Below are 15,897 nucleotides of genomic sequence, written 5' to 3'. Positions count from 1 at the left end.
AAACACCTCGCCCTCACACATGGACGGTGCTTTTCTTCACGTGGCTTTCACTTTCTCCGGTGTCGACTCTGGTCGAGAATGAATGGACCGGCACGATTTATTTGATTGATTTCATTGGGGGGTTGACATAATAAAAAAAGACAAATGGGAAGCAAGCACAGTACGAAAGAAAGGAAGGGAAAGTGTTCCACTGTCGACCAATCGTCGAATTTCCCAAAGGTCCTGGGGGACGGTTAGTAATAAATATTCATAATAAGCATGACTTGACATTGACTTTGATGGAGGACACACAATAAACGGAAGCTGATGAATTTCGGGGAAAATTCGATAAAACCGATGACCGAAAACCCTGCCGAAAACCTTGGGTGGTGGGAGCAGCAAAACAAGATGAAAGAAACAAACAAGATGGGTAAAACAACCTTACGACGAGAATTCTTTTTTTTTGCCGGGCACTGAAAATACTCCCATTGATCTATTCTTAAGGCTGATAGGCTGATTGCCGATCGGAAGTAGTCAATATTTTCCGGACCTCTGCGCGCAAATCGTCTCACGGTAGAGGGAAGTACAAAAAAATGTTTTCAAAATCAATAGAGGAAAAATGATGATTTTCCACAGTTTTTCTTGGCGATTCTTTAGAGCAGACGAAATCGCCCACCAGTTACTGCTTTGACTAAACACAAACACTGACCAAATTCATTGTAATCATAATATTTTTCTTCGACCGCGTTCCTAGAAATGTGAACGCACCGAACGTTAGCGACAAAACATTTGAATAAACCTGAATAAATACGACGCCAACCAATGAACGGGCCCTAAGAGCGAGCGTTTCCATGGGAACGGGCTTGTGCTCGCAGTAATCATATTCATTTTCCCATTGCTTGAAGCTTTGCGCGCACTATTAAAATATTATTCAAAACCCCCAAACGGTTCACGAGGAAGCTTTGTTTGGTGCTGAAATTGGAAAAGCATACTTGAGAAGGAAAATTGAATTTTTATCATTATTTAACTTATCTGATAGATGGAGAAGTTGAGAGGAAATACGCCCGGGACTTGACGTGCTTCAGGTGGCCATTATGAAATTGTAATTTCGCCTTCGATTGCTGGTTAGAAGCTATTTGTACAAGGCAAATATATAACATCCGTGGGAAATGGTTCTCGTGTGAAAGTTACAAGCAATAAGTGTTTTTGATAAAGCTTTATTAAATCGACTTTAGCTGTTTCTGTTGGGTAAAGCAAATGAAAAGACAAGAAATTGTAACGCGAGCTTTCGTATTGTTCTGTAATGTAGGGAAATTCTTCGGCAGTTTTCCGAAATTATGGCTTTGTGTCTTACGAATCGGAAGGTTATGGTAGATTTTATTCATATGCGTATTGATTAAGAATTTTTACTTCCGTCTGTTTTATTTAGTTTAATAAATGTCATTTCTAGATTAAATAATTCGCATTCAAAACTGAATTGCTTCATTGCACCATCCGGACCAGGATTATGAAACAAATCTTCTCATCTAACTGATTTTCGTTGTTTCACTAATTTTGTCTCATTAATTCTGGTGCTGTTTCCTTCCTTCCCTTACGATACACTTACCTGGTTTACATAAAACTGTTCACCGTTCGCGGTCGCTTAGCCTAATCCCTTTATGGAATAATCTTGCCTCTTTCCGTTTTCCAACCTGGCAGGACAGCCAGTTTCCTTCTCCCCAAGCTATCGAAATGGAACAATTCAACAGACCGAAAACTTCCGAAAAGTAAAGCACCCGTGTCCGTGGCACGGTGTCGGTGCGTTTTTGGTGCCATTCACTAAGTGGATTGAAATTATCTCTCAAGAGTTAGTTTAGGAAGGTAGCGAAATAAGCTGGTTGTGAAGGAAATGAGACGGAAAGGACAATTTTGTGCGTGTGTTGTTTTTCGGTTGTATAAGAGGGGAATCTTCACCGACTTCATGGTCTATCAACGCAGAAGGGCCACATAGGAATTGTTTGCCGTACAAGCGTTCGATTTTTTGATTGTAACGTCAAGAAGCAAAATAAAAATAAGAGCAAGAAATCCTCACCACAGCTAAGCACACCAACGAGACAAAGGAAAGTGGGTCCGTTGGAATGAAAATATGTTAATAATTATAGCTTCACGACACGTAACGCGATAATTTTAATCCGCTTAAGACGCCACAGCAAACGTGGCAGGGGAGGTGAATGCGTGTGTGTATGCGTGTCGTCCTATCGTTGGTGCGTTTTTTTCACTTCACGGAACTCATCCAGAACGGGTGCCTAGTTTGCTTAGCATTTATGCGTTTACCTTTACGCAGTTGCGTCTTCTTTAGCATTTCCGATTCCAACTCACCTTGAACATACGACCACAATGAACGCTTCCCCCAATTGCCTTCAAACCACTATTTCCACTTCCAACGAAACGCACACTGTATCGGTACGCGAGCTTTCGGTCGGTGAGGATGTTTCTGGAAGCGTTCGCCCGTTGCGCTGGGTCCGAGCCCTTAGGAAGGAAGTGAGCAATTTCACTAAACTCCGCTTGGTCCTTATGTAATTTTTAGCAATCACTCTCCATGGACTATGATTTTTTCCTTGGCGCTTTCCAACACCATGGATGGCTTTTGCGTGTAATGTGGTGGCAGTTGCGAAGGGGCACCTTTTTCCTTTGGTGGCCAAACCTGGTCGAAGAATGGTATTATTAGAGAAACCAGAGCAGAAACTAACCTCGTCATCATCATCATCCTCGACGTTGTCGTCGTCGTCAAATGTTCTTCCATACTTAAGTCGTTAGCATAACTCAGACCGCCAAAGTGCCCGAGCTCGGACGTGCCCCGAAAGCACTGCCAAGTCGCGGTTGGCATTTTATCTATAACTGCAATCTTTTGTCGCTTCCTGCGCTTTCCCCGCTTCCCTTTTTGTGCAGACAATCCTTCGAACATGGTCGGTGCGTTCCCATGTTCCTAGGGCCTGACCGACGTGATGCCGCAATTTTACTCTCTCTCTCTCTCTCCTCTCCTCCTCAAGCCTTCCCCTCAGTCGCTTGTGCTTTGTGTGGCAATTATGCTTTCCCGGGTGATTTGGATCTTGCACAGTACCAGCACCAACTCCTTTCGTTGCCCTTTTTCGGTGGCGAACCCTTTTTTGCACAACCAAATGCTGGTTGGATCGAAATGATGCGGAATAAATGGATATGATTTGTTTGGCAAGGCCACAATTGAGGCCACAAATTGTGATGAATAATAAATGGCGCAATTGTGTGCGTGTAAGTTTGTGATCGAGAGTGGACTTTGGAGTGGAAGAATAGGGGTTGAGAGGAATGGAGGGAAAGATTTTGCACTCGAGAACCTGCACAAAGTAGCAGCGGTGTAACCGCAAGAAGAGGGTTGAGTGGTGCGCTGGTGCGGGTGAAAGACAAACATGACGCTAGTTTAATAAAGAAACGGACTTTTATGACCAACCATTTGCTTCAGAGTGTGTTATTGTCGGCATCAAAAATGGTATGATGAAATCATCTATCAGAACTTGATTTCTTTATTTTCTGAAAACATCTATACGAAAACGAATACAACAAAACATGAGAAATGTTCGAATGGAATTTTGAACTACTAAGCTACATCATAAACTTGACACTTTATTAACTTGTAAGCGTCTTTTCATAATCCTTTGACCCTTAGTTTAAGGAAAAATTTTAATTTTCCCATGCATTTGCACCGAATGACACAAGCGATAAGAACTTTCTGCGCTGCTGCTGTTTGGTGAAAGGAAGCAAATCCATAAGCTCCATTAAAGACTTAGCTGGGCTGCAAAATTAATTCAATGCCAATAAAAACCAACACTTTGGCCAACAAAACAAACCGCTCGCTAACTTTTCGACTCGCTGTAGAATACTGATTTTAAACATGCTTTTTCTTTTCGCCTTTTTTCTTACAGATTGAATGCAGCTGGTACGAGGGAAAACAACAAACATACACCACGACACCAAACATCAGCAAAGGGATCCGAATGAAAACATTTATAAAGAAATAAGCAGCTCGAAAGAAGTGAAAGTGTGCGCCAAACAGCAACACAAGCAATAATCGTAATCAACCACTTATAGTGAACCTTTCCTTTTTTGCGGTTTCTTGTTGGATATGAGGATTTGGCGTTTCTTTTCCATTTGCGTTTGAAGGGCATTTGTTTGAAAAGTTTCTTTCGTTGCTTTGAGACCGACAAAAGGAAAGGGGAAATGTTGAAGCTAATAAGAAGTATAAATTATTGTTTTAAATACGCGAAAGAATTTTTAATTTCAACTCCGCTGTTAATTGTTGCTGCTGTGAGCTATGATTTTCCACGAAAAGCTTCTTCAATGTTGTAGCATTAGCCACCATCACGGTGGGTAGTAAAATATGAATGTTAATTGATGCCTGGGTTGTGAATGGTTGCTTATATTTAGCAATGCTATTGTGGTTTGGTGTGGAAAAGCGTAACAGGCCAGAAACATGGCTTCGCGATAGAACAGTTAGTCCTATGCTGTGGCTTTAACCTTACAGTGACACACACTTCTAATGGAAGCTTATGGATTATTAATTTTCTTCGATACGTGATACACAAAAGGGATATTTAAAAACAGTAATTTATCTTCATGTCTTTTGACGCGCTGAAAGACAAGTTACGATATAAATGATTTCACATTGCCTGCAGAAAGGTTTCTAATGTATTTGTTTTTATGCACATAATTCCCAAATAATAATGTCTTTAATTTTGTACCACAATTCCTACAATTAATAGTGCATTTGAAGAAAACATTATTACAAACAAAAACAAGTGGCTTAATAATACAACACAAAAAGAAAAACATTACCAGTGAAGTGAAGCAAAACAAATGTGCAGTAAATTGTAGTGCTTGATAACCTTAACATAGAGTGAATCGTGTTCGGTAATCGCGGAACAAAAAATCGTACGTGCCGTAGTGAACTAACCGTAGCAAACTGAAACGGACGCAGCTTTGTCGTTTTTCTACGTCGTGTCGAATGCGGTCAGCGGAATGCTCTGCTCCGTTTCCATGTTGATTACATGAAACATAATGGATATGCTGGGACACTTACAATGGACCTCAATAGGCTATTGAAGGTCTTCCCGGGCATAGCGTTAACATGGGTTTGCTTCCTGGTAGCAACGTTCTGTGTTAAGCTGACCGATGCGAGGATAGGTACGTATTGCGATTCGATTGTTTGTGTTTCTTTCATAGGAAAAAAAGGTTCAAATAGTGTGAAGTGATGGCGATTGGTAACATGAATTATGAATGTAAAATTATTATCGATTGAACGACATGCAAATCGTTCAGTTTTATGAACAATGTCAGCCAATTGCTCATACTACTGGTATGAGGCCATCGTTCTTAATAAATTCTGATGAAAAAAACAATCTAAAGTACGAAATTATTCCTAGTGAAACGTTCAATGTTAAATTATTTGCTTTCCTTACGAACAGAGTCGTTCGGTCTTTTACACGGAGTGACCGCTTTATCCCTAGATGGACTCGATGGTGGTATTGAATCTGGAGTGCAATAAAGCGTTTTTTTGTGGAGTTTATAGAATTTATCGAAATGTTCTTCCAGATAACGGCGAAAATGTGCAGTAGCCTCTGTTGCTATTTGTAAACTTTATAGAGGTCATTAAATCATTATTTTTTTTACAGATCTCATCCAGACTCATATTGGACTTATTCGCTTATTTAAAAAAAAAAATCTGTTATAACTAGTTTTTTTTTTTCGATTAGCATTCAAGACTTCGTCACCTTCAAGGTTCAATAACTAATAATTCATCAAAATTATAATTAAAAACTCACATGTTCAATATAATCACCTAAAAAGCGAGGAAAAAGAACACATAACACCCCTTGTTGGAAATGAGTTACTCGTTAGCCAAATAAATTAAGAATAAAAGCATCATTTTCGAAACACATACAGCGTCAATTACTGCAACGGTGGCTGTGACGCAAGACCCACAGCCTCAAAGCGCCAACCATTAACCATCGCCATGGCAATCAGTATGATCCATCATGGCTGGCGCATCGCAACGTGAGCTCATTAAATTTGCATTTGCTCAGTGAAAGCTTCTCAACGGTTTTTGCTTCGTGCTCCAAAAGCTACCACCCTTTTAACCGTGGTACTTTCATTACATCTGCAAAGCAAAACTTCAACCACCTCACCGCCATCAATCGCGAACAGAGCGGCAGAACAATCGATTGACATAAATCATTAATGGGCATTCTTCGATCGATGTTGATGGATTCGTGAACACACTCGCCGTCGCATTTGTTTTTTTGCGCATATTTTTCGCAGCGGCAATCATGTATGGGAATTATTTCTCCGCAGCCCACTTGAAACGGTGGGTAGAGGATAAATACCCGCCGGGATCATTCTTCGCTAACAACATCCCTACTCCTAAAACTCCCCCGTGCGAATGTTGTATGTGGCTTTCTGATTTGTACTCCCGCCTGGGTGTCTCATCCTGCCAACCCGTGTCATGTGTCCTCGGGAACGGTACCTTCTGTGATGATGTGTTCTCATTCATATTGCAGACATTTTTCATCCCCGTTGCTGTACAGGCCATTGTCAGAAAGCTCTCTAATTCTGCTTCATAAATATTAAACTGAAAAACTTTCCTGGCAATTTCCTGTCCCGATGGGGTTTGGTCTGAGGTTTCTGCGGGATGGTTTATCCACCTCGTGGCACGGGCGAGGCACTTTCCGGTGCATGTCATCCGCGTTCGGTCTCATGCGGTGATCTCCGTCGCATCCTCCCCCTTTTCGATGTTATCGTGCGTGATTGTGCGGCATTAACATGCGGCATCGTTTAGAAACCAATTCTGCCTATCTCTCTTGGCAAGCTTTCCTACCGATTGGACCGTTTTCGACAGTTTTCTTCACGTTCTCGCTTGTTCAAAGCTGTAGTTTCTGCTTTTTGTTTGTTTTAGTTCGTTTGTCCATTCGATGTTCTTTTCAATTGATGCAAGGTTCAGAAAAAAAACCGTCAGCAGGCGGACAGCATACAAGGTACAGTCCCATCCCATCGCCGTGAATCGTGCTCAAATGACAAGGACGTGCATCGGATGCATAGAACGGAACGGCGAACGGATTGTGCACAGATCCGTTCGCCCCCGCGCGTCAGTATTTATGCTGAGCGGAAATTAATTGTATTCGGTGCATAACTATTTTCACAATTGTCGTTTGTCGCGATGGCGACTCATCGGGAGGATTTTTCTTGTTTTTCTACCGTCTCTATGTCGCTATTGGAACCAGAGGACACGATTTTTCCTTCCTTTCCATTCCGGGGGAAGAAAACCGACGGTGGGTTTGAGGTGATCAGGAAAAATAATTTGCCATCCTAATCGTTTCGTTCCGCTCGTTCGTGACGGTGTTGTGATGCAAACACAAGAGATACGAAACGGCACAGCGGAACAGGATGTTGCGCTCGTGCTTGCTCGATTTTCATACCGTGATTCTCCCACCCTCACACGGCCATACTTCATTATCTTTTCCTTGTTCATCGACAAATATAGGAAACGGTTTTGCGCGAGCGGATTTTTCTCTTCCACCAACCGCGACCGTGACATAATTTCTGTGTCTCGCTCAACTTCCATGACTGCTTCCGGCTCCGGAAGCGAAACTCCCACCACCAAAGCAAAATCAATAGGCCGATTGTTGAACCCTCTTCCGATTCCATTCTCGCCCTTCCCCTCCCCTTAGCGGAAAACACCATTTCCATTTACTTCTGGTTCGATTTTTAGCAGAACGTAGTATTTATCGCAACGATGTGATGACGAGGAAACATTTCGCTCACCATTATCACTGCTGCGAGATTGTTTCTTGCTCTACCCTAAGTGGCGTTGGTTGGGCTGGGAGTACAAGCCGGTCCGATTGGCCATCTTGTCTCGATGGTGTAGTCGTAGCACCCACTACCCATCAGCCTGGATGACGGTAATTTTCGATCGTGATGATTATGGTCGTACGTGCGGCCAGCGAAATGATTACCATTCCGATGGCTAGCGAGACATTGTCGCGTACGACTCTTGCAAACTTTTATCAATTTTCGGCCGGGTTTCAGTACACGTCACCTTTCCGAGGGGTAGTTTATTGATAATCAGTACGCACGTTACCGTTCAGATTGTGATCGAAGTGTAGGGACATGTTTCAATTATTAGCTCATTTCGTGGGACTATTTTGTGCATGAGTGTGTAACTAAGGTTATTTGAAGACAACCACTATGCTATTTCACATTTGATTGCTATTTGTGATTGATTAAATGCCATTAGTTGCTATGTGGCTGTACAAATTCATCATTCGTCATTTATAAGTAGACTTTAATGACTGCTACCAAACAGTACCTAAACAGCAAACAGTTGTAAAAACAAATCACAATCTTTTAAGTTGATCTTCTTGCAACATACAGTCAGGTTGAGCATCTTCTAATCAATACTACTTCTCACGTAAAGCGTCCCGTGGTACAGAAAAGCATGAGTGCACAAAATACAGACTAACGTACTACGTGCACACACATTCTCATCCGAATCATTTCTGATTGACGGTTCGGAAATCAAACGGACGGATTTTGCATTGGCTTCATTTGAGTTTTGTTCAATTCGTCAAGCAAACCTGTCAGTCTGCTGTTTGACAGATCGTGAAGCATGTGTGCGTTGGCCGTTCAGTCGCGAGCTAAACATGCAGGGCACCGTGGAAGACCCGGCGATGCCTATCACTGTCATCAATTTATCATGCAAGTTCATTGGCTTACGGACTCTGATTCGGAAAAGCGTTGATTCGAGTTTTGGAAAATTGACCTGTAAATTTATAACGAAAGTTGGGTAAAAAAGATGATACATAAAGAAATATATTTTTTATATCTTCAATAAAACTAAACGCTTTTAAAGAACGGACATAGATACAATGATGAAATTTGTCTCACCCATTGGTTGATTATATTTTATTTCTACTAAAAGAGGATATACTAGATCTTTGATTCGGGAAAAATACAAGATAGACATTGTCGATACATGAATATTGGATACAAAAATAATGTGCGGAATTCCGAACGATTCCTAAGTAGACGTGTAATCATTTTCTGACAACTTTTATCCTTCAGTTTTTCTCTGGTACATCATCGATTAGTATCGACAAGCATGATTAAATAGGTCGGCAATCAATGCGATGAGTAAACGATTTCCATATATATATTTTCCATTCACATTAGCGAAATCAAAACTGTGTACTGCAAAAATAAGAAAGGACATGCAATGTATATTTCGTCGAACCGGTGTGACTTGTCGATGTCGAGGGAACACACCGTTAGAGTAGTTGTTAATGTATGCGATGAAAGCGTGGGAAAAGGAGAAATAGAACATTACGCGAACATAACCATTTTCTGGGGATGAAAATGGTTCTCTTCACGTAACATTCTAGAACGATTCGTAAACTGAACCATTCGCAATCTACCTTAACGATATTTGGGATGAAATTTAGCTCGCAAGTGGTTCGGTTCTGGTGTGAAATGGCACTGCAAGCAGAACCATTTTCCAATGCACTTTCGCGCAACTTGCAGCACGATTCCATCTGTCTGATGGTTCTTTTATTTTTATGTTGTTCCGTAGTGCTGCTGGAACATTTTGCGACGGGGTTGCAAATGTTTCTCTCTATAAACCTGTTAGCGGAACGGGTTTATGAGACTTGGCTTTTTTTCGCCATTCAACCCCTTGCAGGTGCCAAATTGTTGTGCAACGTACATCCAATGCAGGACACATTTAATGAAACGCGAAACGACGACGACTATCTGCCAGCTATCAGGATGGTATCGTTTATCGCTTTGGGAGGAAAAGTGTAGCAGAAAGACTGATAATAACAACAGGAATTTTCATCAGAAACGTATTGCAAGTGCGATGATGGCGATCCGGCAACCCGGCGATGATAAATCTGGTGCACACTGTTCGATGCAACAGAGGAAACAAACGACAGCCATCAATTGGATGCACATTGGCGAAAATTCATTCGCATTCATCCCACAGGCTGTTTGAATGGAATGAAAAGAAGGAAAGCGTAAACGAAGTACATAAAAATACCAAAATACGAAATAAATCAAATTTTGCTCCAAAAACCCGAATTATTAATCGATTTATAATTCGATGGATATTTATATCAATCCTTTTAAATGCAAACCAGTCTTTTGTTACGTTAAAATGCAACGCGGCCACCGCGGGCTGCATGCAGTGGATGCACGTGAGAAGGAACTAGGGCGACTTGCGGATGTTTATTAATTTCCCGTACCGTTTTTCTGTCGCGCAAGTGGGCGAGAAAATGACGAGAAATACAATTTTACGATCGAAAAAACAATAGCCCGAAGGGTTTTGATGACGTTGATTGATGGCATGGATTGATTGCGGTGTGGGTTTGTCAAAGTATGGGTATGATACGCTCGTTGAGAGGCTGCTTGTACATGAATGAATCTACAATATGAAAGCTTTCAATGGGAGAAGTTTAAGCAAATCGGAATGCTTCATCAATTTGTGCGAATGATATGTTGTCCAAGTTTTTCAATCTGATAATATTCTTGACTTTTTTCGTTCGCAGTAGTGTGTCAACATTCTAGGAGTTTTTTTACCTTCACCTCCGTTTTATTACTGATTTAAATGATAGATTGTTCAAATTGAACTTTTTGAAATATTTCATTCATATTGAGTAACAATATTTGGGAAAGATATTAAAATATTGATAATAGCTTTCAATATACACCCGCGTTATGGTGTCCCTTCAGTGCTTGGAGAAAGAAAACGAATTAATCGTTGGTTCTATGCTAAACTATTAATTTGACTAGGAACAGAGACATAGGGACTAGGGACATATTCTCTAAATTGTAGTGTATCTATGCATAAATTGATTTAAATGCTGGAATAAAATGAGGCTTCAGAAACATTACGCTTATTAGGACTCGTTGAAACCACCCGCAGAGCTGTGCTTCATACATATTACATTATTTTTCATATTTTATAGCATAATAACAATTGAGCCAGTAAATACCTCCCGTCCAACGAAACGGTTGATTGTTTTTGATACAGAAAAAAAAAGAAATAAAACACGAAAGCAAAACAACTCATCACTACGCAAATGTATGCCTAAACTGTTTCGGCTCATCAATAACGCAGTCATCAACCGACGGTTTTACCAAGCAGCAAAAACCACATACACAGAAGGAGGCAGAAGGCAAACAGAACAATCGACAATCGACAAACCACGCAGATGGTGGTCGACGATGGTATGTAGTACTTCCATTGCAATGAGCCAACCATTCCAACCTATTCGACCCATTTATGGTAATGTGGCATTGCGAAAACGATACATACCTTCCCGTACCCCGGGGACAAACAAAACGTGTGGTCCAATCCAGCCATCTACCCACGGTGCGTCCTTTGCCGGTGGCTCATATCGATCACGAGAAAAACAAACCACGAAAAGATGGGAGAGCATAACAAACATCAAGCACGGAGTCCTTGAAAGCTTGTCCCGCTTGCTTGGTGGAGTTGGTGTGTGCGAGTGCTCCCCTGGCAAACCGGTGACAGGCGGAAACTGATTTAAATAACAATCTGCTCCATCGAACGACCTCTGCAATTTGCCGGAAAATGAGACTGCTGAGCGGCAAGGGAAAATAAAGGGCAACCAAAGCCTTCAAATTTTGTTGGGCGAAAGGTGAAAAGAGGGGGCACAGGAGAGGAAATATGGAGGGAAGTGATTGGGAATTTGGGGCAGGTTGAAACAAAACCTGAAATCAGCGAAACGATGATTTTCCGGTCTCGTTTACGTTTCGTTTGTTGTTGCTGTTGTTGTGGCCAAATCGAATGGAATTGTTTCCCGGGGAGTTCAGATGTCGCTGGATGGAAAGCTTTCTTTCTGTTTTTGCCGCTTTTGCTCAGCCTACCTCATACGGTGGTGCGAAAGCTGACAATTTTCTTGTGCAGCTCCGAGCACTGGAAAGACATTGGACGACATTTTCCATCCGGTCGATCAATACGTACGGCCGACTGGTGGTGAGACGTGTGCCATACTACCTGTTTTTGTTTTGTTGTGGGTTTGCCTTGGCCGCATTGGTTGCAGTTGTACGATTGCTGGAGCAGGGGCTCTAAATTTCTAGGGCCAGAGCTAGGTAGTCCGTACCTTCCGGGTAACAATCGCAAGATCATCAAATTCTCATTTACCTTACTCCATCTGTTTGTGGTTGTGCTGCCCGCTGTTACCATTACCCTGATACCATTCGATACCGGAAGGCATCCGACATGCCTGGTAGACGAGATAAAGCCTAAGTACTGTCTCAATAATAAACATCCCCGATAAACTCGGCCCGGCTTAAGGCCGTAATCTTTGTTTAATCGAATTGTCTGTTTGGTTGCTATTGGAGGCTTTCTGTGCGGCTGATGGTTGGAATTTTTGTGGACACATTTCCCAACTACGCACGCCCACTCGACAAAGACCGCACATCCGCTGCTCCGTCCTGAGGGAAACCGTCTCGATAACTTCGCAGAAGCGTCTAAGTGTCACTTGATACTCGGCACAGGGCTAATAAACGATCTTCTCTGGTTCCGAGTTCCCTGCGAGAGGCCTACCCGGTGCCGTGGGGTGAGTCCGCTAGTCATCCTTCTAGCTTTCGCTCTCATTAAAGCAAGCACGACAATCTTATTCATCATCTGCCTCCGAATCTATCGCAATCCTCGGTAAGAAATGGATCGCATCGTCCTCTTGCTCTCTCGTCCCCGAGAGAGGATTGATGTGCGCTGCTTAATTTATTCAAATTTGATTCTCTAATGTCGTTATTATTCAAATGCTGGTTATTTATAGGCCTAGCCGTTCTGGCACTGCTGTTGGACGTTGGGTTCGTTCCATAGTATGGCAGCTGGCAGACCAGATCGATGCTCGCCAAAGCGAAAATACTCCCCGGGAACGTGGGATGCTTTCGGAAAAGCGTGAAGCACACAATTTATGAGACAAGATTATTAATTGCGTAATTTGTTGGCTTCGATTGGACGTTGCACGATTGCTTTGGATCACTTCCTTTTTTCTCTCCACTGAGTCATTGGCGTACTTAAAAAAGGAACTGAAAACAGCAAGAAAAGCATCCACTGGGGAAGGAGACATCGCTCCGTCAAGATGCGCTGATGGCATCCCTTGTTATTCGTCGTCATCGTCAGCGTCGTTGCCGTGGTCGTTGATCTAAATCGTGACGGAATTTTCATAACTCGCCAAGTCACACGCCGGAGGGACCTTTCCCGGCCAATCTTTCTCACACAAAACCATCCATCGTCTCGAGCGGCAACGGCTCGATAATTGGGGAGTGCTCAAATGTGCGAACTGCGCTGCTGTGCCGGCTGATCGGGTGCTGGCCGAGCAGGACGATAATGATGACATTGTGTTGACGACGAGTGCGATAATGATGTCGCTTTTGGGCCCGCGAGCTCCGGAACATCCGATCGGTCCGGAAGGTAGACACTCTCGTTTTTCTTCTATTATTTTGGTTTCCATCGTATTTTCTTGTGTGCCATCCATTCCGAAGAAGTTGAATAATTATGGCATGTTCAACGGCTCAAGGGCAATCACAAAAGTTGTTAGCAAAATAGCGATGGTCAGTGAAGTGTGGCGATGCTTAGCAATGGCACGCACGTGACTGCTTGCTAACGAGCGAACGGAACGGTTGTGTAATGTTTGCGCTTTTGACACAATGGGATATTCACTTGTTCACATTGAATGCCACGTTTTCGCCGCCATCCTACAGGAATTCTAAGAATTATGGAGCTTAGAACATTCTCAGCCGACTTCCTAAAGTTGATGTACTACTTTGCAATCGAAACAAGCTAAAAACTTGTGTTATTGCGTGGAAAAAAAGTGCACTTTGGCCTAACCCTTGTTTGTGTGAAATAATGAATTAAAAATATATAAATAACAAGGAAATCGTTTAATTTTTGGTTACTGTTTGCTTCACAAAATTTTGTAAGTTTAGACATTCCACCATTCCTCAAACATTCGGAAACGATTTGGGCATGAACGTTTGAAGTCATGCAAAATTCGTAACATTCAGGAAAAAGGTCTTTTGCGGCCTTGATCCTTCGCATTCTCACACGCACACGCACACAAATATCCATATATACATACATAAAAACCTCTAACCACAGCGTGTCTAAATAAAAAGCATTCATCAGCACAGTACAATGGAATGGAAAACAGGGAAAGAAAAAAGCATCAGAACCACATCTCAGACAAAATGTTCATCTGTCGCTGTCGTATCAATTAAATTGAGCATGAAAGCCAACCGTCCTACACGTTGACGTTGCAGAAATGGTTTCGTCCCTTACATACACAACCCACCACGCACACACACATACACATTCTATCCACAGAAGGTGGTTGAGGCTGTTTTGAATGGTAGGAAAATGTGTGCCATTTCCTACTCATTACGACGGCCGGCAATGTCGACTGTTCCACATTTCTTCCATTCCGCTTGGTTGAGGAATCCTGTTAACATACACGCAACCGTAACCTTCCCACACACACACACACATACAGAATTCCTGGTGCAAATGAACGGAACACGAAATATGTGCAAATGGAAAATGGGCGAAAGGAGGAAAAAAAAATCACATACACATTCAGAAGAAGAAAACGTATTTCTAACGTAAAAATCTCTGCAGTCACTTTTCACGTCCGTGTGGCAACCTTCGGCTGACTCATGCTGAATCCCGGTAACGTCCTAACCGTTGCACCACCTTTGCTCGCACTCCGACACCATGCTGGCGTGTACGAGCGCACGTGTGTATATGTATGCGTAGATGAGGTAGGCTTTAAATTTCCTTTTTTTGTGTGTTCTCCAGTCCCTGACTGTAAGCTTACGCTGGTCCAAAGGATATGGGAAACAACCCGACTCACTGCTGCTGCTGTCAGCGTTTGCAGCAGATTTTTCCGGGTATAGGTGGTTCCCTTCATCGGATGGTGCTGGAATGGAGGGGAAGCGGATGGAAGTGGAATAGACGAAGAGGGAAAGATGAACCTTAAAACTGTACATCAAAAGGGGGTGAAGCAGAAAAAAAAACCCAAACCGTACCAATGCATGATGCAGCAGAGCATCCATCGTGAGTCCGTCTGGGATCCTGCAGTATGTAACTAGGCGGTTTTTCCCTACTGTTACTATTCTCCATTTGTAAAGCTGTGTATGTGTATGTGGTAAGACAATCTGACCAGTTTGCTAGGTCTTCCATTCAAACCTCCAATTTCCACTCAATTTACTACTCCATCCCATTCCCAATAATGGGTTCAACCTGATGGAACGGCGGAAAGGCCGAGGTTTTGGATTTGCAGGTCTTTAATTCGGAATTTTCAAACCCCTGTCCATTGCATGATGTCGTCTTCTTATTACTCCACAAGGACACTGAGGGAAGCAAAAACGATGGTAGGCAAAAATTGTTGAGAAGACACAACCTAACAAGCACGCATACACACCGACATGTACACGTGTGGATAGCACACCGGTTGACCTACACGTTTAACAGAGATTTGTCGGAAGTCTGTGTCGGAGCACAGTTTCAGCCAACTGGACAGACATCGACCCCGGGGTGCTTGGTTTGCGAGCATCTGTCGGTTCGTCCATCCTGCTGGGAATTGGAAAGAAGGCAATTTTGTGGCATTAATTCGAGGTCAAACGAGAAAACGATTGGTGCAGTGATTTATTCCTACAGTTTGGCCCATTTACAACGCCAGTGTTCGCCTCTCGGAACTTTCATAACGGACAACGGGTAGGGTTTAAAAAAGGACTATTCTAAACGACCGGGAGTCTGTGTGTGTGTGTGTACGGAATGGGCGGCTTCTGGCTGGGAATAATTGCACAGAGCAAATGAGGATTGCTTGACCT

At 42.6% G+C, this 15,897-nt stretch overlaps 1 protein-coding gene across 1 annotated transcript in view; it reads left to right on the top strand.

Moving 5' to 3' along the window:
* The first annotated feature begins 5,036 nt into the window (after positions 1–5,036).
* Positions 5,037–15,897, top strand: part of LOC128713187 (acid sphingomyelinase-like phosphodiesterase 3a) — a 43,320-nt gene continuing 32,459 nt past the window's right edge. The window contains exon 1 of the mRNA XM_053808047.1: positions 5,037–5,172. Coding sequence (XP_053664022.1) covers positions 5,037–5,172 — 136 coding nt within the window. The remainder of the gene's footprint in view (positions 5,173–15,897) is intronic.

This window comes from Anopheles marshallii, chromosome 3 (assembly GCF_943734725.1).
Source record: "Anopheles marshallii chromosome 3, idAnoMarsDA_429_01, whole genome shotgun sequence".
Taxonomy (NCBI): domain Eukaryota; kingdom Metazoa; phylum Arthropoda; class Insecta; order Diptera; family Culicidae; genus Anopheles; species Anopheles marshallii.
The sequence above is the reverse complement of the archived record's forward strand: the minus strand, read 5'-3'. Positions and strand labels throughout refer to the sequence as shown.